Genomic DNA, 27,301 nt, shown 5'->3' on the forward strand with positions numbered 1-27,301 from the left:
TGTGTGAGTTGTGTGTGTCAGGTTGCTCTACAATGAGATGCTAGGCAGAGAAGGTGCAGGCTGTGGGGTCTGTATGGGTGTCACCGGCAGGCAGCGGATATGGGACACGTCCTGTCGTTCACCCACTGCAGTAAGTGTCGCCTGCTGTGTCATTGTGTGCAGCCGCTGTGTCTTCTCTATTGTGTAGGGGCTGCATATCGGAGGACCCTATGGAGAGCACCGTCGCCAGGTGTCACTAATGTCACCCAAATGATCACATTGTTGTACGACTGTCACATCTCTCCACGGGTGATGCTCTGACTGTCTGTGTATTATATGTGTGTGTACTATCCGTGCTGGGTGCCAATGTTCGCAGCAGTGCCGGGTATGTGTATTATGATTAGTGTCTGTATATTATTAGTTCTCTGCAAGTGTATCAGCAGTCCTGGTGATCCAGGGCCTTGAAGGGGTTAATGGTAGCTTTCCTGGTGAGGCCTCTTTCACGTGTTTTTTCTGTTATTTGGCTCCATCATTGTAGCTGTACAAGAGGAAACACAGAAGCGCCAGATCCAGCACATGCTGGGCCCAAACCGTGCCGGATAAATCCCATTGCCTACAACGGGGTCCTTCCGGCTTCTGTCTATCTTTCTAGCATATTCCCAGATGAAATAGCACAGCGTGCTGCACTACCCTGGCCAGAATTTCATGCTGGATCTACGCTCTAAACTCCGAACAGAATGTGCACATGTACTAAGCTCTGTCAGTGAAGGAGTTAATTGTAACCTCCCTGGTGGTCTATGGCAGAAAGTGGATTAATGACAACATCCCTGGTGGTCTAAGGCAGTAAGGGGGTTAAGGTAATATCTCTGGTGCTTTATGGTAGTTAGGGGGTTAATGATAACATCCCTGATGCCTGAGAAAATCCCTGGTGGTCTAGGGCTGTGAGAGAGTTAAGGAGAACATCTCTGGTGGTCTAGGGCTGTGAGAGGGTTAATGAGAACATCCCTGGTGGTCTAGGGCAGTGAAGGCCACTCTACCTGTAATGAAGGAAGTAGAACGTCATCCTCCTCCACCTGAGGCTGTGGAAAGCTTATATCCTGCATCATCAGCCAATCACAGAGTAGCTCAGGCAGTCATAGAAGCTCTGTGATTGGCTGAGAGGGAAGATGATCCAGGGCCTGTATAATGTATGAGAGCCTTCTGGAGCATGGGTGGGGCCAGAGAGAAGCCACTTTATAGCCAAAGTGCTGCCTATGTAATGTCAAATATTTGTATGTGTCTGTGTATTAGCAGTGAGATTTCTGTGTATCACCAGTGTTATAGCTGTTGTGTATTAGCTCTGTTTTGTAGGTACCTGTATATTAGCCATTTTGTGGATATTTGTGTATTAGCAGTGTGATGTAGGTGTCTGTTTATTAGCAATGTGGTATCTGTGTATTAGCTGTGTAGTCTCCATATCTGCACATAGAAATGTCCTCCGCTGTGGCTAGGTCTGCTCCATAATCTCTTATCTCCTTGAGGTAACACATCCAGAGCCCCTCATGTGGCCGCATCCCATCATTCTGGGTGTTATAAGCTGATTGTTTTAGTTATTTTTCATTAGAAATTGGAAGCTTTTAAGATACATAACCTGCCATACATTACCCCTTCCCCTATACACCATCCCCATACATCACCTCCGCCATACATTACCCCTTCCCCTATACACCATCCCCATACATCACCTCCGCCATACATTACCCCTTCCCCTATACACCATCCCCATACATCACCTCCACCATACATTACCCCTTCCCCTATACACCATCCCCATACATCACCTCCACCATACATTACCCCTTCCCCTATACACCATCCCCATACATCACCTCCACCATACATTACCCCTTCCCCTATACACCATCCCCATACATCACCTCCACCATACATTACCCCTTCCCCTATACACCATCCCCATACATCACCTCCACCATACATTACCCCTTCCCCTATACACCATCCCCATACATCACCTCCACCATACATTACCCCTTCCCCTATACACCATCCCCATACATCACCTCCACCATACATTACCCCTTCCCCTATACACCATCCCCATACATCACCTCCACCATACATTACCCCTTCCCCTATACACCATCCCCATACATCACCTCCACCATACATTACCCCTTCCCCTATACACCATCCCCATACATCACCTCCACCATACATTACCCCTTCCCCTATACACCATCCCCATACATCACCTCCACCATACATTACCCCTTCCCCTATACACCATCCCCATACATCACCTCCACCATACATTACCCCTTCCCCTATACACCATCCCCATACATCACCTCCACCATACATTACCCCTTCCCCTATACACCATCCCCATACATCACCTCCACCATACATTACCCCTTCCCCTATACACCATCCCCATACATCACCTCCACCATACATTACCCCTTCCCCTATACACCACCCCCATACATCACCTCCACCATACATCACCTCCACCATACATTACCCCTTCCCCTATAAACCATCCCCATACATCACCTCCACCATACATCACCTCCACCATACATTACCCCTTCCCCTATAAACCATCCCCATACATCACCTCCACCATACATTACCCCTTCCCCTATACACTATCCCCATACATCACCTCCACCATACATTACCCCTTCCTCTATACAACACCCCCATACATCACCTCCACCATACATTACCCCTTCCCCTATACACCATCCCCATACATCACCTCCACCATACATTACCCCTTCCCCTATACACCATCCCCATACATCACCTCCACCATACATTACCCCTTCCCCTATACACCATCCCCATACATCACCTCCGCCATACATTACCCCTTCCCCTATACACCATCCCCATACATCACCTCCGCCATACATTACCCCTTCCCCTATACACCATCCCCATACATCACCTCCGCCATACATTACCCCTTCCCCTATACACCATCCCCATACATCACCTCCACCATACATTACCCCTTCCCCTATACACCATCCCCATACATCACCTCCACCATACATTACCCCTTCCCCTATACACCATCCCCATACATCACCTCCACCATACATTACCCCTTCCCCTATACACCATCCCCATACATCACCTCCACCATACATTACCCCTTCCCCTATACACCATCCCCATACATCACCTCCACCATACATTACCCCTTCCCCTATACACCATCCCCATACATCACCTCCACCATACATTACCCCTTCCCCTATACACCATCCCCATACATCACCTCCACCATACATTACCCCTTCCCCTATACACCATCCCCATACATCACCTCCACCATACATTACCCCTTCCCCTATACACCATCCCCATACATCACCTCCACCATACATTACCCCTTCCCCTATACACCATCCCCATACATCACCTCCACCATACATTACCCCTTCCCCTATACACCATCCCCATACATCACCTCCACCATACATTACCCCTTCCCCTATACACCATCCCCATACATCACCTCCACCATACATTACCCCTTCCCCTATACACCATCCCCATACATCACCTCCACCATACATTACCCCTTCCCCTATACACCACCCCCATACATCACCTCCACCATACATCACCTCCACCATACATTACCCCTTCCCCTATAAACCATCCCCATACATCACCTCCACCATACATCACCTCCACCATACATTACCCCTTCCCCTATAAACCATCCCCATACATCACCTCCACCATACATTACCCCTTCCCCTATACACTATCCCCATACATCACCTCCACCATACATTACCCCTTCCTCTATACAACACCCCCATACATCACCTCCACCATACATTACCCCTTCCCCTATACACCATCCCCATACATCACCTCCACCATACATTACCCCTTCCCCTATACACCATCCCCATACATCACCTCCACCGTACATTACCCCTTCCCCTATACACCATCCCCATACATCACCTCCACCGTACATTACCCCTTCCCCTATACACCATCCCCATACATCACCTCCACCATACATTACCCCTTCCCCTATACACCATCCCCATACATCACCTCCACCATACATTACCCCTTCCCCTATACACCATCCCCATACATCACCTCCACCATACATTACCCCTTCCCCTATACACCATCACCTCCACCATACATTACCCCTTCCCCTATATACCACCCCCATACATCACCTCCACCATACATCACCTCCACCATACATTACCCCTTCCCCTATAAACCATCCCCATACATCACCTCCACCATACATCACCTCCACCATACATTACCCCTTCCCCTATAAACCATCCCCATACATCACCTCCACCATACATTACCCCTTCCCCTATACACTATCCCCATAAATCACCTCCACCATACATTACCCCTTCCTCTATACAACACCCCCATACATCACCTCCACCATACATTACCCCTTCCCCTGTACACCATCCTCATACTTCACCTCCACCATACATTACTTCTTCCCCTATATACCATTCCCCATACATCACTCCCTATACACCATTCCTCATATATCACCTCCACCATACATCACTGCCCATATATTACCCCTTCCCCCATACACTATCCCCCACACCTCACTTTCACCATACCTCACTACATATACAATACTCCTTCCCCTAAACACAATTTCCTATAAATCACCTCCACCATACATCACTCTCTATACATCACCCCCTCCTCTATACTTCCTCCCCATACATATACCTCCACCATACATCACTTCCCATGCATTACCCCTTCCCCTATATACCATTCCCCTTACATCACTTCCGCCATACATTGCTCTTTATACATTACCCCTTCCTCTGTACGCCATCCCCATACATTACCTCCACCATACATCACTCCCCATACATGACCCCTTCCCCTATACACTTTCCCATACATCACTCCCTATACATTACCCCTTCCCCAATACATCATTCCCCATACATCACCTCCACCATACATCACTCCCCGTACATTACCCCTTCCCCTATACACTATCCCCCATACCTCACTTCCACCATAGATCACTCCCTATACATTACCCCTTTCCCTTATACACCATTCCCCATACATCTCCTTCACCATACATTACCCCTTCCCCTAGCGAACGAGGGCCCATGGGCCCCAACCACAAACTTTCACGTAGTCCAGGAAATGAGTCATTTTTAGAAAGCTTATGCCAGGGGGCTAGATGATGTATGTAGGTTTGGTTTGCAGCTGTATGTAGTGTGGTTTGGGTACGGGTACAGTTGTCTGTGGGGGGCCTGAGTTGAACTGTTTAACTCGGGTCCCTGAACCTTTTGTTACGTCCCTGCAATACCCCTTCCCCTATACACCATCCCACTTACATCATCTTCACTATACATCAATCCCCATTCATTCACACATTACTCCCCATATACTATCCTCCATGGACCCATACATCACCCCTCCCCTTGTATATTATCCCCATGCATCATCTCCATACCTCCATACATTATCCCCCATATGTCAGCCCCCATTCATCACTCTCCATAGACCCATACATCAATCCTCCACCCATACATTACCCCCATTCAGCCATACATCCCCCTCCCATAATCCACCCATACACCCCCCCCCCCTGTGCAACACCTATACATCCCCCATACATCCATACAACACCTACACCATACATCACTCCCTTCTTAATTAGTTCCCCTGCACACACAAGGCTGAGCGCCACTGTTTGCAGCATTTCATTCCTTATACCACTAGAAACCAAGTGCCGTCCACACAGATGAGCCACGCTGCTGGTTGACCATTCCTTATATCCCCCCAACATTTGAGTTCTTCATGAAGAAGTTTCTAGAAAATCAGATCATGAAATTCCAGAAATTCAGCTTGTCATGTAATGTCTGTGCTTCTCCTGCAGAGGACGCTCCATCAACTGCCTCCAGCACCCCGGACTCCTGCCCCCCAGATGGTAAAGACCCTATGTGTATGTGAGTCCTCTATGCCCCAATGTCACATGACACAGTCCTACACAGCTCCGCCCCTTCTGAGTGTCAAAAGGAAAGCTCCTCCTCCTGCAGTCAGCTAACGTACATAGAAAAGAGGGGGCCCCATAACAAAAACCAAAGCGGGGCTCCAGGATCAGAATTGCCTGATGTTTGTTGCCTTTGGTTATTCCCCCCCCCCCCCTCCTCCAATTCCATATTACTCCAGAGAAGCTGCAAATATAAATGTTCCTCGCATGTCATTATGTTGTTAGATCACTGCACGCTGCGTTGCGTTACTCTGTATCATCTCTTGCGTTGTGTTATCGTGTGTTGCTGTCTGTCCGTTCTCAGTGTGTTATAATGTGCCTTCTCTCTCTCTTCCCTACCAATCATCATCGTCGTCATCGTCCTCTCTGCCTCACTTTGTTTCTTCGTTCCTCCCCATGAAATGATATTTGGGATCAGGAGGCCACACCCCTGACGCCAGTGACCCAACACCCGCGGAGCATTGTACGTGTAATAGCAGCAGAAAGTTGCCATCTGCTCAGTGTTCTCCTTTACAGCCTTGATGTCTCTGTTGTAGGTGACCTCGATGATCCCACGGTGACCCTGGCTGATGTGTGGCCCTTACCTTCACCTCAGGAGCCAACCTTTTCTTACATTACCATTGGAAGCTCAGTTCCATTACCCCGTCCCACAGTTAGGGCCCGGAGGGGACGTGCTCTGGGTCAAGGACAGTTACAAAGAAAAGAGGAACCTGAGGAAGAGACTGTGGCTTATGTTCTTCTAGAGAAAGCGTGTCACATGGCACAAGCCCTGCCCCTGAGGAACTATGAGGAACAGACAGTAGTGGAGAAACCCCAAACCAAAGTGTCAGGGATCACAATGGGTGAGACATATGTGCTGCATGTCACATGATACAACTACATCACCAAAGTGGTGATGTCACTACTGTATAATTATATAGTAGTGACATCACCTCTTTGGAGATATAGTTAATATACGTTGCTGGTATACGGGGCAGATACAATGGGTTTGTGCTGGCACGCGCTTTGGTATTGCGGCTTATCGCCTAGTGTTCTCTGATCTCTATAAGCCTGGCAGCTTTGTATTAAAGCTTTTGTGAATGAGAGGAATCCCTTGCTGCAGCGCACAGCTCGGTGCAGCTATGATAGGAAGTAGGGTGATGGTGGTGATTGTGGGGTACATGGAGGGTTCGTCCTCATCACTGGGGAGGCTGTTGTCATGGGCGGCTTACATAGTTCTTTGCTGCCTCCATTATGATTTAAGCCTTATATACAATGTAACTGCAGCACCCCATTAGGGACGAGGTCCCCCATTACGGGCCGTGTCTTTCTGGCACACGAGGGGTGCCGTGCAGCATGTGGGCGGAAGCTGACCCTAAGTGCAGACAGCTGTTCTTCGTGTCTTTTTCTGGTCTGGGTGGGGGTTCTCAGGACAGAGGTGGTCCTCGCCTCAGGGGGGTTGTCCCTGGCTATCTATATTTAGTGTCTCCCTCTATCCCCCACAGACACCGGCCGCAGAGACTCCCACCACCTGTCACCCCGGAGCAGCTACCAGGAGGACGCCATGAGGAAAGCGGGTGAGTGCTGAGGGAGATGTGTGGGGTGGAGGCTGAGAACAGGACAAACTGGGGAGAAGAGGGTGAGCGGGTCCCATAAGCCATTCTCAGGGTGAGACCCCTCCACCGCTGCCAGGGAAAGCATCGGGGTCCCACAGCTCCCATCTTCTGCCAGTATTTACGTTTGGGGGGGCATGTTTTCGGCGTCATATAATTTTATACTTTGTGAGAGAAGGTAATATGGCTTCCCTGCACCCAGTGGGCCCTTGGAGAAGATATTGCCCCTTGTCTTCACATTAATACCTACTAAATAGGGCCCATTTATGTGGTAGAAGTGTAACCAGGTGCCACGTAGCGGCAGAGGGCTGCACGGGCGCCTTACGGCACTACTGCACCGCCACCGAGGCCCCTGAGGTAGAAGTGCAGCCATAATACCCAATTATTATCACTGCTGTTATCTGCTGGATGATCTGCTGACTGCGGATACTGGGGGCGGAGCATCAAAGTAGCAACATATTACACAGCGCTGTACAAATCAGAGGGAACATTACGTGGTAACAGCCTGATGAACAACAGTTTACAATCTAAGAGGAAATAGGGGGACACGAGATTATAGTCTTTAAGGAGGAAATTGGGGGGAAGGGACACAGGAGTTTACATTCTATGAGGAAGAAATAGGGGAGGGAAATAATAGCCTACAGTCTGATGTAATGGGGGAGAGCACGAGTTTACAATCTATGAGGAATTAGGGGGACACAAAAGCTTAATCTATGAAAAGGACATGGGGGGACATGAGCTTACAGTCTATGAGGATGAAATAAGGGGGACACGAGTTTATAGTCTATGAGGAAATAGGGGGCATACGAGTTTACACTCTATGGGAAAATAGAGAGACACAAAAGCTTAAGTCTATGAGGAGGAAATAGGGTAGAGCATACGAGTTTACAGTCTATGAGGACATAGGGGAGACACAATAGCTTAGAGTCTATGAGAACATGGGGGGGGGACACAAGAGCTTACAGTCTATGAGGACATCGGGGGAAGACACAAGAGCTTACAGTCTATGAGGACATCGGGGGAAGACACAAGAGCTTACAGTCTATGAGGACATAGGGGGGGACACAATAGCTTACAGTCTATGAGGGCATAGGGGGGGACACAATAGCTTACAGTCTATGAGGACATAGTGGGGACACAATAGCTTAAAAGTCTATGAGGACATAGTGGGGACACAATAGCTTAAAAGTCTATGAGGACATAGTGGGGACACAAGAGCTTCCAATTTATGAGAAGGAAATATGGTTGCACTAGAATTTACAATCTATTTGGAAATAGGGACACCAAAGAGCTTATGAGCTATGAGGACATAGAACACATGGGAACTTACAATCTAGGAGAAGGAAATAGGGTTGACACAAGAGCTTCTACTTTATGAGCATATTGGTGGACACAAGAGCTTACAATCTATTAGGTAAAAAGGGGGAAACAGGAGCTTAAGGCCTATGAGGAAATAGGGTGAAGCAGGAGCTTACAATTTATGAGGAAATTGAGGGGACACAAGAGCTTACAGTCTATGAGGAGGAAGTATGGTTGCACTAGTGTTTGCAATCTATTCATAAATAGGAGCACCTAAAAGCTTACGATCTATAAGGAAGTAGGGAGGCACAAGAGTTTACAATCTATGAGGAATTTGGGGTGACACAAGAATTTACAGTCCATGAAGTAATAGCGTTAATGCTTTCCATGCACTATGCTCCCCTTCTGATGCTCTCCCTACATTCTTCGCCATGCTTACGCTCTCCTTGCACTCTGCGCTCATGCTAAGGCTGTCTCCTCTGTCTCTCTCTCTCTTAGTGGCAGACCTCCTATACTGGAGAGACATCACTCTCTCTGCCGGCTGTCTCACCGGCCTCACCCTGTGCCTGCTGGCTCTCATCCAGTTCAGTGTGATCAGCATCATCTCGTACGCCTGTCTCCTCATCCTCAGTGCTGCATTCACTCTGCGGCTCTACTACAGAGTCCTGAAGAAAGGAGATGGTGGCAATCCCTTCCAGTGAGTGGCTGGCGAGACTGCGAGGGTCCCGGCCCCCAAACCATTCTTCTTTACACTGTATAATGGTTACCCAGTGTAATAGAGTACTGGAGCAGTGTTGGCGCTACTCGGTGTAGTAGAGTACTGGAGCAGTGTTGGCGCTACTCGGTGTAGTAGAGTACTGGAGCAGTGTTGGCGCTACTCGGCGTAGTAGAGTACTGGAGCAGTGTTGGCGCTACTCGGCGTAGTAGAGTACTGGAGCAGTGTTGGCGCTACTCGGCGTAGTAGAGTACTGGAGCAGTGTTGGCGCTACTCGGCGTAGTAGAGTACTGGAGCAGTGTTGGCGCTACTCGGCGTAGTAGAGTACTGGAGCAGTGTTGGCGCTACTCGGCGTAGTAGAGTACTGGAGCAGTGTTGGCGCTACTCGGCGTAGTAGAGTACTGGAGCAGTGTTGGCGCTACTCGGCGTAGTAGAGTACTGGAGCAGTGTTGGCGCTACTCGGCGTAGTAGAGTACTGGAGCAGTGTTGGCGCTACTCGGCGTAGTAGAGTACTGGAGCAGTGTTGGCGCTACTCGGCGTAGTAGAGTACTGGAGCAGTGTTGGCGCTACTCGGCGTAGTAGAGTACTGGAGCAGTGTTGGCGCTACTCGGCGTAGTAGAGTACTGGAGCAGTGTTGGCGCTACTCGGCGTAGTAGAGTACTGGAGCAGTGTTGGCGCTACTCGGCGTAGTAGAGTACTGGAGCAGTGTTGGCGCTACTCGGCGTAGTAGAGTACTGGAGCTGTGTTGGCGCTACTCGGCGTAGTAGAGTACTGGAGCTGTGTTGGCGCTACTCGGCGTAGTAGAGTACTGGAGCTGTGTTGGCGCTACTCGGCGTAGTAGAGTACTGGAGCTGTGTTGGCGTTACTCGGCGTAGTAGAGTACTGGAGCAGTGTTGGCGCTACTCGGCGTAGTAGAGTACTGGAGCAGTGTTGGCGCTACTCGGCGTAGTAGAGTACTGGAGCAGTGTTGGCGCTACTCGTCGTAGTAGAGTACTGGAGCAGTGTTGGCGCTACTCGGCGTAGTAGAGTACTGGAGCAGTGTTGGCGCTACTCGGCGTAGTAGAGTACTGGAGCAGTGTTGGCGCTACTCGGCGTAGTAGAGTACTGGAGCAGTGTTGGCGTTACTCGGCGTAGTAGAGTACTGGAGCAGTGTTGGCGTTACTCGGCGTAGTAGAGTACTGGAGCAGTGTTGGCGCTACTCGGCGTAGTAGAGTACTGGTCCATTGTTGGCGCTACTCGGCGTAGTAGAGTACTGGTCCATTGTTGGCGTTACTCGTGTAGTAGAGTACTGGAGCAGTGTTGGCGTTACTTGGTGTAGTAGAGTAGCGGAGCAGTGTTGGCGTTACTCGGTGTAGCAAAGTATTGGAGCACTGTCGGGGTTACTCTGTGTAGCAGAGTCCTGGAGCACTGTCGGGGTTCTCTGTGTAAGTCCGGCTGTCCACGGGCAATGCGGTATCCTTCGGCGAAGCTCCACTGTGGGAGCTGCCGCCGAATCTCTGCCGGTCAGCCCTATCTAATAAATAGGCTGACCGCAGAGAATCGGGGCAATTCGCAGCATGCTGCGAATTGCCCACCGCGAGCGTAGAATCGCAGTGATTCTCCGCTCATGGACAGGTGCCGGTGCTTTCCATAGCAATGCTATGGAAAGCGTCGGCCGGCGAGATTCACCAGCGGTTTACCGCCGACGAAATCACTGCCATGGACAGGGGGCCTAACAGAGTACTGGAGCACTATCGGGGTTACTCTGTATAGCAGAGTACTGGAGCAGTGTGAGTGTTACTCGGAGTAGTAGAGAACTGGAACAGTGTAGGCGTTACTCTGTGTAGTAGAGTACCGAAGCCGTGTTGGCGTTACTTGGTGTAGTAGAGTACCGGAGCCGTGTTGGCGTTACTTGGTGTAGTAGCGTACCGGAGCCGTGTTGGCGTTACTTGGTGTAGTAGAGTACCGGAGCCGTGTTGGCGTTACTTGGTGTAGTAGCGTGCCGGAGCCGTGTTGGCGTTACTTGGTGTAGTAGAGTGCCGGAGCCGTGTTGGCGTTACTTGGTGTAGTAGAGTGCCGGAGCCGTGTTGGCGTTACTTGGTGTAGTAGAGTGCCGGAGCCGTGTTGGCGTTACTTGGTGTAGTAGAGTGCCGGAGCCGTGTTGGCGTTACTTGGTGTAGTAGAGTGCCGGAGCCGTGTTGGCGTTACTTGGTGTAGTAGAGTGCCGGAGCCGTGTTGGCGTTACTTGGTGTAGTAGAGTGCCGGAGCCGTGTTGGCGTTACTTGGTGTAGTAGAGTGCCGGAGCCGTGTTGGCGTTACTTGGTGTAGTAGAGTGCCGGAGCCGTGTTGGCGTTACTTGGTGTAGTAGAGTGCCGGAGCCGTGTTGGCGTTACTTGGTGTAGTAGAGTGCCGGAGCCGTGTCGGCGTTACTTGGTGTAGTAGAGTGCCGGAGCCGTGTCGGCGTTACTTGGTGTAGTAGAGTGCCGGAGCCGTGTCGGCGTTACTTGGTGTAGTAGAGTGCCGGAGCCGTGTCGGCGTTACTTGGTGTAGTAGAGTGCCGGAGCCGTGTCGGCGTTACTCGGTGTAGTAGAGTGCCGGAGCCGTGTCGGCGTTACTCGGTGTAGTAGAGTGCCGGAGCCGTGTCGGCGTTACTCGGTGTAGTAGAGTGCCGGAGCCGTGTCGGCGTTACTCGGTGTAGTAGAGTGCCGGAGCCGTGTCGGCGTTACTCGGTGTAGTAGAGTGCCGGAGCCGTGTCGGCGTTACTCGGTGTAGTAGAGTGCCGGAGCCGTGTCGGCGTTACTCGGTGTAGTAGAGTGCCGGAGCCGTGTCGGCGTTACTCGGTGTAGTAGAGTGCCGGAGCCGTGTCGGCGTTACTCGGTGTAGTAGAGTGCCGGAGCCGTGTCGGCGTTACTCGGTGTAGTAGAGTGCCGGAGCCGTGTCGGCGTTACTCGGTGTAGTAGAGTGCCGGAGCCGTGTCGGCGTTACTCGGTGTAGTAGAGTGCCGGAGCCGTGTCGGCGTTACTCGGTGTAGTAGAGTGCCGGAGCCGTGTCGGCGTTACTCGGTGTAGTAGAGTGCCGGAGCCGTGTCGGCGTTACTCGGTGTAGTAGAGTGCCGGAGCCGTGTCGGCGTTACTCGGTGTAGTAGAGTGCCGGAGCCGTGTCGGCGTTACTCGGTGTAGTAGAGTGCCGGAGCCGTGTCGGCGTTACTCGGTGTAGTAGAGTGCCGGAGCCGTGTCGGCGTTACTCGGTGTAGTAGAGTGACGGAGCCGTGTCGGCGTTACTCGGTGTAGTAGAGTGCCGGAGCCGTGTCGGCGTTACTCGGTGTAGTAGAGTGCCGGAGCCGTGTCGGCGTTACTCGGTGTAGTAGAGTGCCGGAGCCGTGTCGGCGTTACTCGGTGTAGTAGCGTGCCGGAGCCGTGTCGGCGTTACTCGGTGTAGTAGAGTGCCGGAGCCGTGTCGGCGTTACTCGGTGTAGTAGAGTGCCGGAGCCGTGTCGGCGTTACTCGGTGTAGTAGAGTGCCGTAGCAGTGTCGGCGTTACTCGGTGTAGTAGAGTGCCGTAGCAGTGTCGGCGTTACTCGGTGTAGTAGAGTGCCGTAGCAGTGTCGGCGTTACTCGGTGTAGTAGAGTGCCGTAGCAGTGTCGGCGTTACTCGGTGTAGTAGAGTGCCGGAGCAGTGTCGGGGTTACTCGGTGTAGTAGAGTGCCGGAGCAGTGTCGGGGTTACTCTGTGTAATAGAGTACTGGAGTAGTGTCAGGCTTCCCAGGTAGCCATATTACACCTTCTCTTCCTCTCCTCAGGAAGTACCTGGATGTGGATCCCATTCTCCCCCCGCAGCAGGTGGAGGTGTACTCCTCTCGTCTTGTGGTTCTTATCTTTTCTGCACTCTCCACCCTCCGCAGACTCTTCTTAGTGCAGGACACAAAGGAGTCCCTAAAGGTAAAGTCCCCCCCAGACTTTTCTGCACCACACATGTATTTACAACTTTTGTTGACCTGAAACAAGTTTCTGCTCCCTCTGACGGCACTTTATAGACACCTTAGACTCTGGCAGGCCTTGGATCTCATTTCATTGATCCCAATATTCCGTCGTCCTCCCTAATTGGGATTGTTAGACTGCAGGGGCACGCACCTCACTAATGAACAGGTGTCAAATATGGAGATGATTGAGAGTAAGTGGTGCCAATCCTCCCATCACTAAGACCTGACCGTGGCAGGATGGCAAGGAGACCCATCTACGGCTGCAAACAATCAGCTGCTCCTGTTATTTATCACTCATCTTAGTATTTCACAGAACGCCAAGAAGAATAGCCCCTTGGTATACCGAGATAGTCTGCACAGTCATTGAAAACATGACCCTGACTCATCTCACTGGTACAAAGTGGCAGGGATCTCCTCGGCGGGACGCCGTAGATGTGCTCAGATGACACGGCCTTCCATCATCTTATCTGGATACATGCACTGTACACGCGTTTTGGGTAAAGGCCAATAATACTGTACCGAACATGAGGGTAGCTTGCGGACCACAGAGAGGTGGCTACATTAGTCCATTGTATTGTCACCTAGTACTTAATTGGCCTGTAAGGCTATAAGGTGGATGGCTCTGTGACTGCACAAGACTGCAGGCGGCTCGCTGACTATTCCCCCTAAATTTATTTGCGTTCTTCTTCCCGCAGTTCTTGCTTCTCCTCTACCTCCTCACATATGTTGGTGCCGTGGTTAATGGACTGACTCTGCTGCTCCTCGGTAAGACGCTAACCTCTCTCCCGTATACACTTTTGGGGTGTGAGGAAAGGGGTGCTGAGTAATGTGTGCGCTCCCTGACTGTATACAGTGGTGTATACTGTGGTGCTGGATAGTGTGCGCCCCCTGCCTGTACACATTGGTATATACTAGGGTGCTGGATAGTGTGCATCCCCTGTCTGTATACAGTGGGATATACTGGGGTGTTGGATAGTGTACACCCCCTGCCGGTATACAGTGGTGTATACTGGGGTGCTGGATAGTGTGCGCTCCCTGTCTGTATACAGTGGTGTATACTGGGGTGCTGGATAGTGTGCGCCCCCTGACTGTATATAGTAGTATATACTGGGGTGCTGGATAGTGTGCGCTCCCTGTCTGTATACAGTGGTGTATACTGGGGTGCTGGATAGTGTGCGCCCCCTGACTGTATATAGTAGTATATACTGGGGTGCTGGATAGTGTGCGCCCCCTGCCTGTATACAATGGTATATACTGGGGTGCTGGATAGTGTGCGCCCCTGCCTGTACACAGTGGTGGATACTGAGGTGCTGGATAGTGTGCTCCCCCTGCCTGTATACAATGGTATATACTGGGGTGCTGGATAGTGTGCGCCCCCTGCCTGTATACAGTAGTATATACTTAGGTGCTGGATAGAGTGCGCCCCCTGTCTGTATACAGTGGTGTATACTGGGGTGCTGGATAGTTTGCTCCCCCTGCCTGTATACAATGGTATATACTGGGGCGCTGGATAGTGTGCGACCCTTGCCTGTATACAGTGGCATATAATGGGGTGCTGGAAACGGTGCGCCCCCTGCCTGTATACAGTGGTGTATACTGTGGTGCTGGATACTGTGCGCCCCCTGCCTGTATAAAGTGGTATATACTGGGGTGCTGGATAGTGTGCGCTCCCTGCCTGTACACAGTGGTGGATACTGAGGTGCTGGATAGCGTGTTCCCCTGTCTGTATACAGTGGGATATACTGGGGTGTTGGATAGAGTGCGCCCCCTGTCTGTATACAGTGGTGTATACTGGGGTGCTGGATAGTGTGCGCCCCCTGTCTGTATACAGTGGTGTATACTGGGGTGCTGGATAGTGTGCGCCTCCTGCCTGTATACAGTGGTGTATACTGGGGTGCTGGATAGTGTGCGCCCCCTAACTGTGTATAGTAGTATATACTGGGGTGCTGGATAGTGTGCGCCCCATGCCTGTATACAATGGTGTATATACTGGGGTGCTGCATACGGTGCGCCCCCTGCCTGTATACAGTGGTGTATACTGAGGTGCTGGATACTGTGTGCCCCCTGCCTGTATAAAGTGGTATATACTGGGGTGCTGGATAGTGTGCGCCCCCTGCCTGAACAGACTGGTGGATACTGAGGTGCTGGATAGTGTGCTCCCCTGCCTATATACAGTAGTATATACTGAGGTGCTGGATAGTGTGCTCCCCTGCCTGTATACAGTGGTATATACTGGGGTTCTAGACAGTGTGCGCCCCCTGCCTGTATACAATGGTATAAACTGGGGTGCTGAATACGGTGCGCCCCCTGCCTGTACACAGCTGTATATACTGGGGGGCTGGATACTGTGCGCCCCCTGCCTGTATACAGTGGTATATACTGGGGTGCTGGATAGTGTGCGCCCCCTGCCTGTATACAGTGGTATATACTGGGGTGCTGGATAGTGTGCGGCCCCTACCTGTACACAGTGGTATAGACTGCGGTGCTGGTAGTGTGCGCCCCCCTGCCTGTATACAGTGGTGTATACTGAGGTGCTGGATAGTGTGCGCCCCCCTGCCTGTATACAGTGGTGTATACTGTGGTGCTGGATAGTGTGCGCCCCCCTGCCTGTATACAGTGGTGTATACTGAGGTGCCGGATAGTGTGCTCCCCTGCCTGTATACAGTAGTATATACTGAGGTACTGGATAGTGTGCGACCCTTGCCTGTATACAGTGGTATATACTGGGGCGCTGGATAGTGTGCGACCCTTGCCTGTATACAGTGGTATATACTGGGGCGCTGGATAGTGTGCGACCCTTGCCTGTATACAGTGGTATATACTGGGGTGCTGGATAGTGTGCGCCCCCTGCCTGTATACAGTGGTATATACTGGGGTGCTGGATAGTGTGCGCCCCCTGTCTGTATACAATGGTATATACTGGGGTGCTGGATAGTGTGTGCCACCTGCCTGTATACAGTGGTATATACTGAGGTGCTGGATACTGTGCGCCCCTTGCCTGTATACAGTGGTATATACTGGGGTGCTGGATACTGTGCGCCCCTTGCCTGTATACAGTGGTATATACTGGGGTGCTGGATACTGTGCGCCACTTGCCTGTATGCAGTGGTATATACTGAGGTGATAGATACTGTACGCCCCCTGCATTTATACAATGGTATATACGTAGGTGCTGGATAGTGTGCTCCCCCTGCCTGTATACAGTGGTATATACTATGGGGCTGGATACTTTGCGACCCCTGCCTGTATACAATGGTGTATACTGAGGTGTTGGATACTGCGCGCCCCCTGCCTGTATACAGTGGTATATACTGGGGTGCTGGATAGTGTGCGCCCCCTGCCTGTAAATAGTGGGATCTACTGGGGTGCTGGATACTGTGCACCCCCTGCCTGTATACCGTTGTAGATACTGGGGTGCTGGATAGTGTGCGCCCCCTGCCTGTATACTGTGGTATATACTGGGGTGCTGGATACTGTGCACCCCCTGCCTGTATACAGTGGTGTATACTGGGGTGCTGGATAGTGTGCCCCTCCTGCCTGTATACAGTGGTGTATACTGGGGTGCTGGATAGTGTGCGCCCCCTAACTGTGTATAGTAGTATATACTGGGGTGCTGGATAGTGTGCGCCCCATGCCTGTATACAATGGTGTATATACTGGGGTGCTGCATACGGTGCGCCCCCTGCCTGTATACAGTGGTGTATACTGAGGTGCTGGATACTGTGTGCCCCCTGCCTGTATAAAGTGGTATATACTGGGGTGCTGGATAGTGTGCACCCCCTGCCTGTATACCGTTGTAGATACTGGGGTGCTGGATAGTGTGCGCCCCCTGCCTGTATACTGTGGTATATACTGGGGTGCTGGATAGTGTGCGCCCCCTGCCTGTATACAGTGGTATATACTTGGGTACTGGATACTGTGCGCCTGCTGTCTGTATACAGCGGTATATACTGGCGTGCTGGATAGTGTGCGCCTCCTGCCTGTATACAATGGTATATACTGGGGTGCTGGATAGTGTGCGCCCCCGGCCTGTATACAGTGGTATATGTATACAGTGGTATTTACTGGGGTGCTGGATACTGTGCACCCCTGCCTGTATACAGTGGTGTATACTGGTGTTGCTGGATACTGTGCGCCCCCTGCCTGTATACAGTGGTATATACTGGGGTGCTGGATAGTGTGCCGCCTTACCTGTACACAGTGGTATAGACTGCGGTGCTGGTAGTGTGCGCCCCCCTGCCTGTACAGACTGGTGGATACTGAGGTGCTGGATACTGCGCGCCCCCTGCCTGTATACAGTGGTATAGACTGCGGTGCTGGTAGTGTGCGCCCCCCTGCCTGTACAGACTGGTGGATACTGAGGTGCTGGATACTGCGCGCCCCCTGCCTATATACAGTAGTATATACTGAGGTGCTGTATAGTGTGCTCCCCTGCCTGTATACAGTGGTATATACTGGGGTTCTAGACAGTGTGCGCCCCCTGCCTGTATACAATGGTATAAACTGGGGTGCTGAATACGGTGCGCCCCCTGCCTGTACACAGCTGTATATACTGGGGGGCTGGATACTGTGCGCCCCCTGCCTGTATACAGTGGTATATACTGGGGTGCTGGATAGTGTGTGGCCCCTACCTGTACACAGTGGTATAGACTGCGGTGCTGGTAGTGTGCGCCCCCCTGCCTGTATACAGTGGTGTATACTGAGGTGCTGGATAGTGTGCGCCCCCCTGCCTGTATACAGTGGTGTATACTGTGGTGCTGGATAGTGTGCGCCCCCCTGCCTGTATACAGTGGTGTATACTGAGGTGCCGGATAGTGTGCTCCCCTGCCTGTATACAGTAGTATATACTGAGGTGCTGGATAGTGTGCGACCCTTGCCTGTATACAGTGGTATATACTGGGGCGCTGGATAGTGTGTGCCACCTGCCTGTATACAGTGGTATATACTGAGGTGCTGGATACTGTGCGCCCCTTGCCTGTATACAGTGGTATATACTGTGGTGCTGGATACTGTGCGCCCCTTGCCTGTATACAGTGGTATATACTGTGGTGCTGGATAGTGTGCGCCACTTGCCTGCATACAGTGGGATATACTGGGGTGCTGGATAGTGTGCGCCACTTGCCTGTATGCAGTGGTATATACTGAGGTGATAGATACTGTACGCCCCCTGCATTTATACAATGGTATATACGTAGGTGCTGGATAGTGTGCTCCCCCTGCCTGTATACAGTGGTATATACTATGGGGCTGGATACTTTGCGACCCCCTGCCTGTATACAATGGTGTATACTGAGGTGTTGGATACTGCGCGCCCCCTGCGTGTATACAGTGGTATATACTGGGGTGCTGGATAGTGTGCGCCCCCTGCCTGTAAATAGTGGCATATACTGGGGTTCTGGATAGTGTGCGCCCTCTGCCTGTAAATAGTGGGATCTACTGGGGTGCTGGATACTGTGCACCCCCTGCCTGTATACCGTTGTAGATACTGAGGTGCTGGATAGTGTGCGCCCCCTGCCTGTATACTGTGGTATATACTGGGGTGCTGGATAGTGTGCGCCCCCTGCCTGTATACAGTGGTATATACTTGGGTACTGGATACTGTGCGCCTGCTGTCTGTATACAGTGGTATATACTGGCGTGCTGGATAGTGTGCGCCCCCTGCCTGTATACAGTGGTATATGTATACAGTGGTATTTACTGGGGTGCTGGATACTGTGCACCCCTGCCTGTATACAGTGGTGTATACTGGTGTTGCTGGATACTGTGCGCCCCCTGCCTGTATACAGTGGTATATACTGGGGTGCTGGATAGTGTGCGGCCCCTACCTGTACACAGTGGTATAGACTGCGGTGCTGGTAGTGTGCGCCCCCCTGCCTGTATACAGTGGTATATACTGAGGTGTCGGATAGTGTGCTCCCCTGCCTGTATACAATGGTATATACTGGGGCGCTGGATAGTGTGCGCCTCCTGCCTGTATACAATGGTATATACTGGGGTGCTGGATAGTGTGCGACCCTTGCCTGTATACAGTGGTATATACTGGGGCGCTGGATAGTGTGCGCCCCCTGCCTGTATACAATGGTGTATATACTGGGGTGCTGGATAGTGTGCGCCCCTTGCCTGTATACAGTGGTATATACTGGGGTGCTGGATAGTGTGCGCCCCCTGTCTGTATACAATGGTATATACTGGGGTGCTGGATAGTGTGTGCCACCTGCCTGTATACAGTGGTATATACGTAGGTGCTGGATAGTGTGCGCCCCCTGCCTGTATACAGTGGTATATACTAAGGGGCTGGATACTTTGCGACCCCTGCCTGTATACAATGGTGTATACTGAGGTGCTGGATTCTTTGCGCCCCCTGCCTGTATACAGTGGTATATACTGAGGTGTTGGATACTGCGCGCCCCCTGCCTGTATACCGTTGTAGATACTGTGGTGCTGGATAGCGTGCGCCCCCTGCCTGTATACTGTGGTATATACTGGGGTGCTGGATAGTGTGCGCCCCCTGCCTGTATACAGTGGTATATACTTGGGTACTGGATACTGTGCGCCCGCTGTCTGTATACAGTGGTATATACTGGCGTGCTGGATAGTGTGCGCCTCCTGCCTGTATACAATGGTATATACTGGGGTGCTGGATAGTGTGCGCCCCCTGCCTGTATACAGTGGTATATGTATTCAGTGGTATTTACTGGGGTGCTGGATACTGTGCACCCCTGCCTGTATACAGTGGTATATACTGGGGTGCTGGATACTGTGCACCCCTGCCTGTATACAGTGGTATATACTGGGGTGCTGGATAGTGTGCGCCCCTGCCTGTATACAGTGGTATATACTGGGGTGCTGGATAGTGTGCGCCCCCTGCCTGCATACAGTGGGATATACTGGGGTGCTGGATACTGTGCGCCCACTGCCTGTATACAGTGGTATATACTGGGGTGCTGGATACTGTGCGCCCCCTGCCTTTAAACTGTGGGATCTACTGGGGTGGTGGATACTGTACGCCCCTGCCTGTATACAGTTGTAGATACTGGGGTGCTGGATAGTGTGCGCCCCCTGCCTGTATACAGTGGTATATACTGGCGTGCTGGATACTGTGCGCCCCCTGCCTGTATACAGTGGTATATACTGGGGTGCTGGATACTGTGCGCCCCTGTCTGTATACACTGGTAGATAATGAGGTGCTGGATACTTTGTGCCCCCTGCCTGTATACAGTGGTATATACTGAGGTGCTGGATAGTGTGCGCCCCCTGCCTTTATATAGTGGTAAATACTGGGGTGCTGGATAGTGTGCGGCCCCTACCTGTACACAGTGGTATATACTGGGGTGCTGGATAGTGTGCGCCCCCTGCCTGTATACTGTGGTATATACTGAGGTGCTGGATAGTGTGCGCACCCTGCCTGTATACAGTGGTATATACTGGGGTGCTGGATAGTGTGCGCCCCCTGCCTGTATACAGTGGTATATACTGGGGTGCTGGATACTGTGCACCCCTGCCTGTATACAGTGGTATATACTGGGGTGCTGGATAGTGTGTGCCCCCTGTCTGTATACAATGGTATATACTGGGCTGCTGGATAGTGTGTGCCCCCTGTCTGTATACAATGGTATATACTGGGCTGCTGGATAGTGTGTGCCCCCTGCCTGCATACAGTGGTATATACTGGGGTGCTGGATAGTGTGCGCCCCCTGCCTGTATACAGTGGTATATACTGGGGTGCTGGATACTGTGTGCCCCCTGTCTGTATACAATGGTATATACTGGGCTGCTGGATAGTGTGTGCCCCCTGCCTATATACAGTGGTATATACTGGGGTGCTGGATAGTGTGCGCCTCCTGCCTGTATACCGTTGTAGATACTGGGGTGCTGGATAGTGTGCGCCCCCTGCCTATATACAGTGGTATATACTGGGGTGCTGGATAGTGTGCGCCCCCTGCCTGTATACAATGGTATATACTGGGCTGCTGGATAGTGTGTGCCCCCTGTCTGTATACAATGGTATATACTGGGCTGCTGGATAGTGTGTGCCCCCTGCCTCTATACAGTGGTATATACTGGGGTGCAGGCTGAGGTTCCCCGCTGTCTTCATATTCATGTTTTTCTCTCTCTTCCAGTGGTGATTGGTGTCTTTACATTTCCTGTTATGTACAAACACAACCAGGTGAGTAGAGAACCAGATTCACCTATGCAAGCACTGACTACATATAGATATGGGACATATTTGGTAGTGATTTATAGATGCACTAGGTACGTCTGCATCTAGATGGACACATCTGGTGGTGTGATACAGACATGCTGGGTGTATATAGAGATATAGGTATATGTACACCTAAGTAGACACATCTAGCAGTGACCTATAAGCGTGCTGGTTACATATAACTCTAGGCCGACACATCTAGTACCAACCTATAGATTGCACTGGGTAACTATACATACATATACTGGGCCACATCTGATAGTGAACTACCGTATATGCACACTAGGCACATGTAGATATAGAGGAACACAAACGGCAGTTATGTATAGGCGCACTGGATACCTATAGATATAGTAAACACATCTTGTAGGGTCCTATGCAATGGATATAAAAAGTCTACACACTTCTGTTAAAATGCCATGTTTTTATCATGTTAAAAATATGATATATGAATCATTTCAGATTAATTTCCTCCTTTCACTAAAATCATGTGGTTGCATAAGTATGCACACCCTAAAACTAATACTTTGTTGATGGACCCTTTGGCAATATTCAGTCTTTTGGGCATGGGTCTGGATGTTTTGGCTGGGTGTGAATGTTCTTCTTTGTTAGAAGAGGCTTCCATCTTGGCCCCTTCCCCCACAGCCCAGAGATATGAAGAATATGGGAGACGGTTGTCACATGACTACACAATCAGTACTTGCCAGAAACTCCTGCAGCTCCTTTACTGTTGCTGTCGGCCTCTTGGCCTCCCGGTACAATGTTCTCCTGGCATTTCATCAATTTCTGAGGGCCGTCCAGTTCTTGGGGATGTCACTGCTGTGCCAAATGTAATCCCCTTCTTGATGACGTCTTCCCTGTGCCCCATGGTACATGTAATGCCTTGGAGATGTCTTGGCCCCCTTCTTGCTGATGATCCCCAAGGTACATGTAATGTCTTGGAGATGTCTTGGCCCCCTTCTCCTGACTGACACCTTCCAACAATTGGATCCCCTTTGATCTGCTGTAAGATCTTTATGGACCAACTAAGAAAGCGACAGGAAAATCCTCCTAGAACAGCCTGTTACGTGTGCTGCTGGGATCTGTAGTTCTAAGCTTCCTAGCAGCACAGCCCTCACAGGGTTAATTGATTGAGCTGGCTGGGTGTGGTCCTTCCTGCTAGCCAATCCCCTGGGTCTGTGCTCACATATAAACCCAGCTCCTGGTCAGTTTGTATGGTGTTCAGGGTGAGCAATCATGAATCCTTGTCTGTTGAAGTTTGCTGTGTGACCTGCTATGTGTTTTGTTGCAGCTTGCTGTGTGATCTGTGCCTTGCGGATCTTGTCCATTTGTACGATTATTTTGTGTCAGTTTTGTCTGCTGAGTTTGTTTGCTATGTTTGCGCTAGGTTGGCCTCTTGGGTCCTCTAGTACATGTGTCTTGCTAGTGTAGGGACTGCAAGAGAGGAGGGGCCTTGCCGGGGCTTGCAGCTTAAGTTCATTGGCCAATGTACAAACTAACATCTCGCATTTATATTCAGATTATCATCTGCTATTGGTGTTTGCATTGTGGCTGCTGTATGCTGTGTATTCTGGCTCTGTGTATCCTGTTGTTCAGTCCCTGTCATGTGTCATGTGACTGCGTCCTGTTCAGGTGCGTGGCTCCTAGGATCAGCTAGGGCCCAGATCCGAAGACCGCGGGGCTGCCCTTATTGGGGCAATGTCCCCGCTTAGGTAGGGCCATGCCATTCCTCCCCTGCAGCACAGGGTCAGTTTGCCAGAAACCCGTGTGCGTACCCAGTCCCCTTTGGTCACGATCGTGTGGTCCCCGTGCTTAGTCTGCCCACACGATCGTAACACAGCCAAACTTTATATGGGGGACATCAGAATCCCTGTAAATAATGGCAGCGGAGTGCTGACTACTGCTGATCATGAGGTTAAATGTGATTGGCTGATCCTGAACACAACCACATCCCCAAATATAAGATGGTGTTCACTAGAGTTGAGCGAACGTATTCTGGCGAGCTTGATGCTCGTTCAAGTATTAGTGTACTCGATGGTGCTCGTTACTCGAACGAGCATCAAATCGTGTTCGAGAGAGAGAGAGAGACCGACCAAGGAAAAAAAAAAAAACTCAGCACCCTGCGTTCCATATACAAAAATGCTCGAGTCTCCCATTGTAGTCAATGGGGTTTGTTACTCTAGTAGAGCTCTCAAATTTTACGAAAAGCTCAACTCGAATAACGTGGACCCGAGCATTTCGGTGCTCGCTCATCTCTAGTGTTCACACTTATGCAACCACATTATTTTATTTATTTTTTCCGCTCTAACGATGGTGTCACACAAGCGTACGCACAATATGCGTTATTTGCACCACATATTTGCTGAATGCGCATTGTGTTTTTGCGCTTGTGCGTGTTTTACACTACTTTTCGCATGTGAAAAAAACCACAACCATGCTCCCCCTCATTGAAGTGGGCAATTACTGTAATTAGTTCAGTGTGTTCTCTTTCTCTATGCGGCTGTATAGGAAAATAGAGCATGTGGCATATTTTCTTCTTCTTTTTTTTTTTTTTGCGCAAACAAAATGCGCGCACAAAATATGCTTATGTGAGTGAACCCACTGAAATCAATGGATTTTATTCGCTGTGCATTGCACGGCATCCGTGTCTAAATGTACTTCAGTTTGTTTTCAATGGAATTGTCCAGAGAACGGGTCACACTGAAGCTGGAAATAAATCTGAACTCCTTCATCTTTGTCAGATTTTTAACATGACAAAAACCTGGCATTTTACCAGGGGTGTGCAGACTTTTTCTATCCCCCTTATGTGCACTGGCTACATGTAGCTATAAGGAGACACGTCAAGTAGTGACCTCTCGAGGTTCCGTTTACATATAGATATAGTTGGACATATCTGGTAGTGATCCACAAGCCCACTTGTACATATAGATATAGTAGGCTCAGTGGTAGGTGTAGATGTAGGTACCTGGACATGTATATACAGGAAGTCTCTGATTGTATGTGTGTGTATAGAAACAGCATTGGGGTGTGTATATGTGTATATACATATATAGAATTAGAGAGGGAGAGAGATTAAGAAGTCGCCCCTCACCTGCTTTCCTTCTCTCTCCGCAGGCGCTGGTCGATCAGTATGTCTCCGCAGTCACCAGTCGGATCGCAGCTTTTAGAGCAAAGTAAGAAATTCCACAAAGAAGTGGAGACCGGACCCGGCACCCCGTAATGAGAGCTCGTTACCTCAAATATTGAATTGTGCATGTAGCAGAGATGAATGTGTCATTCTAGTCTTTGGGCTGTACAAATAAAACTGTATGACTGCCAATGCAGAGCACATAGTTGTCTGCGACATGCTCGCTCAGCTGGTGGCTAGCTCACCCAACACTACCATACATATGCATGCCCCAATAACCAGGCACATTCTCGGCCTATAGAGAGGGTAGAAAGCTGCTGTCAGACCCCTCTGTCCGCTTTCTCCAGACCCCTCTGTCCCCTCCTCCAGGCACCTCTGGTAGAAAGTTATCTCTCTGGAAAAAATGATCAGGCAGTTAAAATCCTGCTCCTCAATCCTTCTCTGCTGTCAGATTAAGCCCTATTTAGATACAACGATTATTGCTCAAAAGACATATTTTGAGTGATAATCATTGTGTGCGTTTACACGGCAAGATGATCGCTCAAAAATTGCTCAAACGGCAGTTTGAGTGATCGTTTTGAGCGTTCACTTTGCATAAGTGTGTAAATGAAGGCTCATGCTGTATGCAGAAGACAAGCAGGACCGCTATCTTCTGCATATAGCTGTTGTCTTCTCGGAGATCTCAGCTGGTATACAGCTGAGCGCTCTGAACGGGGTATGCAGAACACAGCTGGAGCGCTGTCTTATGCATACCCCTGCTGTGTTTATGGAGCTCTCAGTTGGTATCCTGCTGAGTGCTGCGAGTGGAGTATACAGAAGACAGCTGGAGCGCTGTCTTCTGTATACTCCTGCTGTGTTCACAGAGCACTCAGCTGTTATACAGCTGAGCGCTTCGAGCGGGGTATGGAAAACAGTGGGAGTGCTGTCTTATGCATACTCCTGCTGTGTTCACGGAGGGCTTAATTGGTATACAGCTGAGCGCTCCGAACGGGGTATGCAGAACACAGCTAAATTGCTTGTCTTCTGCATACTTCTGCTGTGTTCTCCGAGCGGGATACCAGCTAAAACAATAGTATCAGCGGTATTCCACTGAGAATTCAGGGCACGAAAAGACAACGATGAGCGAAATCGTTAATGAAAACTACACAATGTCTGTGCGTTTAGACCCAACGATTCTCGCTCAAAAGTCGGCTTTCAGCGAATTTTTAGCGTTAATCGTTGGGTCTAAATGGGCCTTTAGAGTTCAGAGGCCGCTGCTACAAATCAGATGAGTCCCCGGAACTACTGAACTCAGTGTGTTGGGAAAATATACTGTATGCCCCTTACAACACTGCAGGTAGATTCCCCCATAACAATCTATTACGGGGAGGTTATTCCTGGCACGCAGCTTCCTGTGACTGAATCTTCTACTGGGAATCTTCCCCTTATGTTTGGGAGCCCCCTGATACATGCAGTCTTCACCACTTTTCATGTACTACTTCTTCTTCAGATTTCGTGCTCAGCTGAGAAAACAAGGATCCAAAAAGGACTGAGGAACCGCGGACGCCGTGCTGCCCCTCCCCCACGGGTTGGAAACGGCATTTACAATGGTTCTCCTGATCCAAAGCAACTCCCAGTGGAATTCTCCAAAAACTCCCATCACTGTTGCACAAAGATCAGTCACATGACGATGATTTGATAATTCTGCTTTTGGGGTTATGTGGACAATAAATAGTTTTTTTTTTTGTTTTTTATTTCAATGTTGTGTTGCAAATTTGTGTCTGCATATTCAGAGGTGTTACTTGGGGCACCTAACAGGGCCAAAATCACATAGTGGGTCGGGGACAAAATGGGAGTGGTTTATATAAAAGGGTGTGGCTATTTAGATTCAGACCACCTACATAAAAAAATCAGACCCCTAAATTAACTTCAGACCCCCAAAATACATTAAGATTACAGACTAGACTATAAACTCACTGTCCTCGCTGCAGGAGACCGGGTTTCAGCAGAATGAGAGTGAGCGGATTGGAGAGGTGAATTTGGCTTCCATTATGTTTCGCCATCACAGCCGCAGGTTTCCTGGTGCGGCCATTTAATGTATGTAAAGCATTAGGACATTAAAGGCCCATTTAGAGAGGACGAGTCAGCCAAACGATGCCCAACACTCGTCCCCGCACATACTAGCTCCCATGCATCTGCATGCCCCTCTCCATTGATATAACATAGCGGCCGTTCAGTACTGAACGATGAGTGATCAGCTGATCGTCCATCGTTTATGCAGCATAAACAATAGACGATGAGCTGATCGCTGATCACTCAGTGTAAATAGCAGCCGTTCGGTACTGAACAACCGCTATGTTAAGTGAATGGAGAGGGGCGGGGGAACATAAGGAG

At 50.3% G+C, this 27,301-nt stretch overlaps 1 protein-coding gene across 5 annotated transcripts; it reads left to right on the top strand.

Moving 5' to 3' along the window:
* On the top strand, positions 1–26,661 carry RTN2 (reticulon 2). Of its 5 annotated transcripts, none has more exons than XM_066581513.1 (11): positions 1–130; positions 5,921–5,971; positions 6,453–6,497; positions 6,571–6,876; positions 7,519–7,590; positions 9,424–9,622; positions 13,419–13,557; positions 14,294–14,363; positions 21,719–21,765; positions 24,916–25,017; positions 26,418–26,661. In XM_066581513.1, exons 1-10 carry the CDS (start codon positions 100–102, stop codon positions 24,976–24,978), a joined length of 1,023 nt encoding a protein of 340 aa, XP_066437610.1. In that variant the 5' UTR covers positions 1–99; the 3' UTR covers positions 24,979–25,017; positions 26,418–26,661. The 5 variants fall into 5 exon arrangements, with proteins under 5 accessions (XP_066437610.1, XP_066437607.1, XP_066437608.1 ...); XM_066581510.1 differs by having other exon boundaries at positions 24,916–24,974; XM_066581511.1 differs by having other exon boundaries at positions 6,456–6,497; positions 24,916–24,974.
* The last annotated feature ends 640 nt before the right edge of the window (positions 26,662–27,301 follow it).

Source organism: Eleutherodactylus coqui, chromosome 10 (assembly GCF_035609145.1).
Source record: "Eleutherodactylus coqui strain aEleCoq1 chromosome 10, aEleCoq1.hap1, whole genome shotgun sequence".
NCBI classification, from domain to species: Eukaryota; Metazoa; Chordata; class Amphibia; order Anura; family Eleutherodactylidae; genus Eleutherodactylus; species Eleutherodactylus coqui.